At 49.2% G+C, this 2,913-nt stretch overlaps 1 protein-coding gene across 2 annotated transcripts in view; it reads left to right on the top strand.

Moving 5' to 3' along the window:
• Positions 1 to 2,913, top strand: part of CRTAC1 (cartilage acidic protein 1) — a 152,074-nt gene that overhangs the window by 112,926 nt on the left and 36,235 nt on the right. For both annotated transcript variants that reach the window (XM_010833086.1, XM_010833085.1), the window contains exon 5: positions 1,179 to 1,335. In XM_010833086.1, coding sequence (XP_010831388.1) covers positions 1,179 to 1,335 — 157 coding nt within the window. The remainder of the gene's footprint in view (positions 1 to 1,178; positions 1,336 to 2,913) is intronic.

Genomic DNA, 2,913 nt, shown 5'->3' with positions numbered 1-2,913 from the left:
GCTCATGGCTTCCTTTGTTGTTGTTGTTTTTAATTTTATTTTTTATTGAAGTATAGTTGATTTACAATGTTGTGTTGGTTTCAGGATACAGCAAAGTGATTCATCTATACATACATACATACATATATATATATATTAGATTCTTTTCTCTTACAGGCTATTACAAAATACTGAGTATAGTTCCCAGTGCTATACAGCAGCTTGTCAGCTTCCTTAAAGCCAGACTATAAGCAACCTAAGGACAAAGACTTTGTCTGAAGTACATTTATAACCCAGGACCTTGCACATCGTTGGAGCTCAAGAAATATGTACTGTCTGATTAATTGGAGGGAAATGCTGCAAGGGATAAGAGGAAAGCTAGAAAACTGATTGAGAAATTGTGTGGATCTCTTGGGGGAAAGAAAGCATCCATTGAAGAAATAACACCATTATAATAACAGGCAGGAAAGAATCTTTCATCAGCCGTGTTTTGGACTAGAGAGGAGAATGAATACAGTAACAAGGAACTGGTGCCCAGGGCTTCTCCTGGATGCAAAGGGGGAAATATATATATATATTTGAGACACTGTTATAAAGGCAGAAGCAATATACAATTTCTTTCTGGTACAGGAAAAGCAAGGGGTAGAAGTGGAAAGGAGGAGCCTGGTGTGGCTGAACCTCTTGTGCCATCCAAATTAAGGAGCGAAGAAGTATGGGGTGGGGATGGGGGAGGGAGATGGCTCAGGAATTTGCTTGTCATCTTGGCTGGAGCAAGCTTGAATGGGAGAGAGACTGAGAATAATGGGAATTGGTAGATCAATCAATCAGCAAATATTTATTGAGCAGCTACCCTGGCTGGCAGCTGGAGAGAGCTCAGCTGGAGGGAGGCACATTAGAAAATTGTCTATAAAAAGGTGGTTGTGGGGGAGAAGGAGGGATGTTCTTTTGGAACAGGAGAGAAGGGGAAGCACTGTGCTGTAGGACTCTGGGGGCATCCCACACTTCGTAGCCTCTGTGAAAAAGCACCTCTGGAGCCGTGTCGTGTAAGGTCATGCACGCCAGACCCCAGGAGCAGAGTCAGACCCCAGGAGCAGAGCCCGAACCCCGAGAAAGAGCTATGGTCCTGTGAGTGGAGGGGGGATCTGCTTCCGGGCCCCCAGATGGTCCTGCTCACTGACCCTCCTTCCCTTCCTGCTCAGGGCTCCGGACGCTACTCCATCTACATCGCCAACTATGCCTATGGTAACGTGGGCCCTGACGCCCTCATCGAAATGGACCCCGAGGCCAGTGACCTCTCCCGGGGCATTCTGGCGCTCAGAGACGTGGCAGCTGAGGCTGGGGTCAGCAAATACACAGGTAGGCAGAGTGGAACAGGGGGACCTATGAGCTGGAGGGGCTGGGGGCTAGGTCTAGGCTTCAGGCCCCGCAAGGCTGAGTCTAATTCATCAGAGCCCACAGGAGAGGGTGGGTCTGTGCCCTGGGGAGGGAAGGTGAAGGTTTTATTCTATCCCACCACCCACAGACGGCTTCCTCAAAGGCCGCCTCTCCAGATGATGGGACATCTGGTGGGGTGGGCTTTGGCGGGCACAGTGGGTGACGTCGGACATAGCCCAGAAGATCACCGCATCTTTCTCTCTTTGGAACCCCTTGCCCCATTCTCTGCTGTAACCCAAGCGATTGGGTGAACAGGTTCTGTAGGAGAAAACTGACAAATCACAGAGGCCAAGATTTAAAGCATTTTTTATTGCCAAACAGCAGATGAAATTATTTACTTACACATAAGCAGCCAGGAATTGAGTGCTAAATCCCTAAGCTTCAGCTGGGTCCCGTCTCAGTAAACTGAGCTCAAAGAATTGTGTTCTTATTCCCAAACCTCTCCAGCACTTTTTTTTTTAAGGCACACTCCCCCCACATCTTTCAGAATGGGGGACCTATTGTCAGAGTCTCTGACAGGAGATCTTTCTAGGGAAGGCTGTTTTTCTAATTCCAGCACGGCTGCTGACTAAACTCTGATAATCTGCCAATAGACTGCTGATGGCAGAGCAATCTAGTTCCTGTTTAGGATGCCAAAAATCAGGAAGCCAGAGCTGTACACAACTTCTCACGTGTACTCTGGCCTCATTGACACCCTACCTGCACCTTGAATGTAGAAATTCTCTGAGCAGTTGACCTTCCTGATATGTCCGTCCCAACTGGCACTACAGAATTCCAAGTGGCAGCCTACCTGGTTCCAAATCTGGGGGCTGGAAGGATCCTTGATGGGTCATTTGGGCCACTCCCCTGCCTTCAGCCACCTGGGTAATGGCATAATCTCAAAGTCCTCCCCAGAAACGATTGTCACGGTCTCCCCTGAGTTTACGATGCCTTTCTCTAGCCAGCCCTCCACCTCAGTGAAAGGGGGAGATTGATGTTAACCTGTCTGACAAAGTTTGTGGGAACAAATGACTAGACAATAAAATAGTTTACACAGCTCAAGCCCCATCAAAGAGTGCAAGAGCTCTGCATGGGAGCGAGCAGCAAAGAGGCTGAGTGTCAGCAGTAAACCATGTTTTCCTGGGAAAAGGAATAAACATGCAGGAGCTTCAGCCTCGACTTGTACAGTCAATTTTTCTGAATAGTTCCCAGTTTTGCGCACTGGGCTGGCTTGGCAATTAAGTGCCTTGATCTGCAGAAGGAGGGTGGGCTGGGGAGATGAAGCGCTTGAAAATGATGAGCTGGAAGGCAAGCAAGGTCTGGGAGCGAGGGCTGTACACAGAATCAAAGAATTCATAAGGTTGCAGCAGGGTGTGAGCAAGAGGGGACATTGTTCATGCCGGCAGGCTGGCAGGGGGGCTGGCAGAACCAGGGGTGGGGAAGGAAGGCTGGCGGAACCAGGGGTGTCTCCAAGACAAGACAGCTGAGGAGCACGGGTGGGGATGGGGGCACCGGGCAGCT

This window comes from Bison bison, unplaced genomic scaffold (genome assembly GCF_000754665.1).
Source record: "Bison bison bison isolate TAMUID 2011002044 unplaced genomic scaffold, Bison_UMD1.0 scf7180017862979, whole genome shotgun sequence".
NCBI lineage: Eukaryota > Metazoa > Chordata > Mammalia > Artiodactyla > Bovidae > Bison > Bison bison.
Note: the sequence above shows the minus strand (reverse complement) of the source record. Positions and strands in the feature narration are given on the sequence as shown.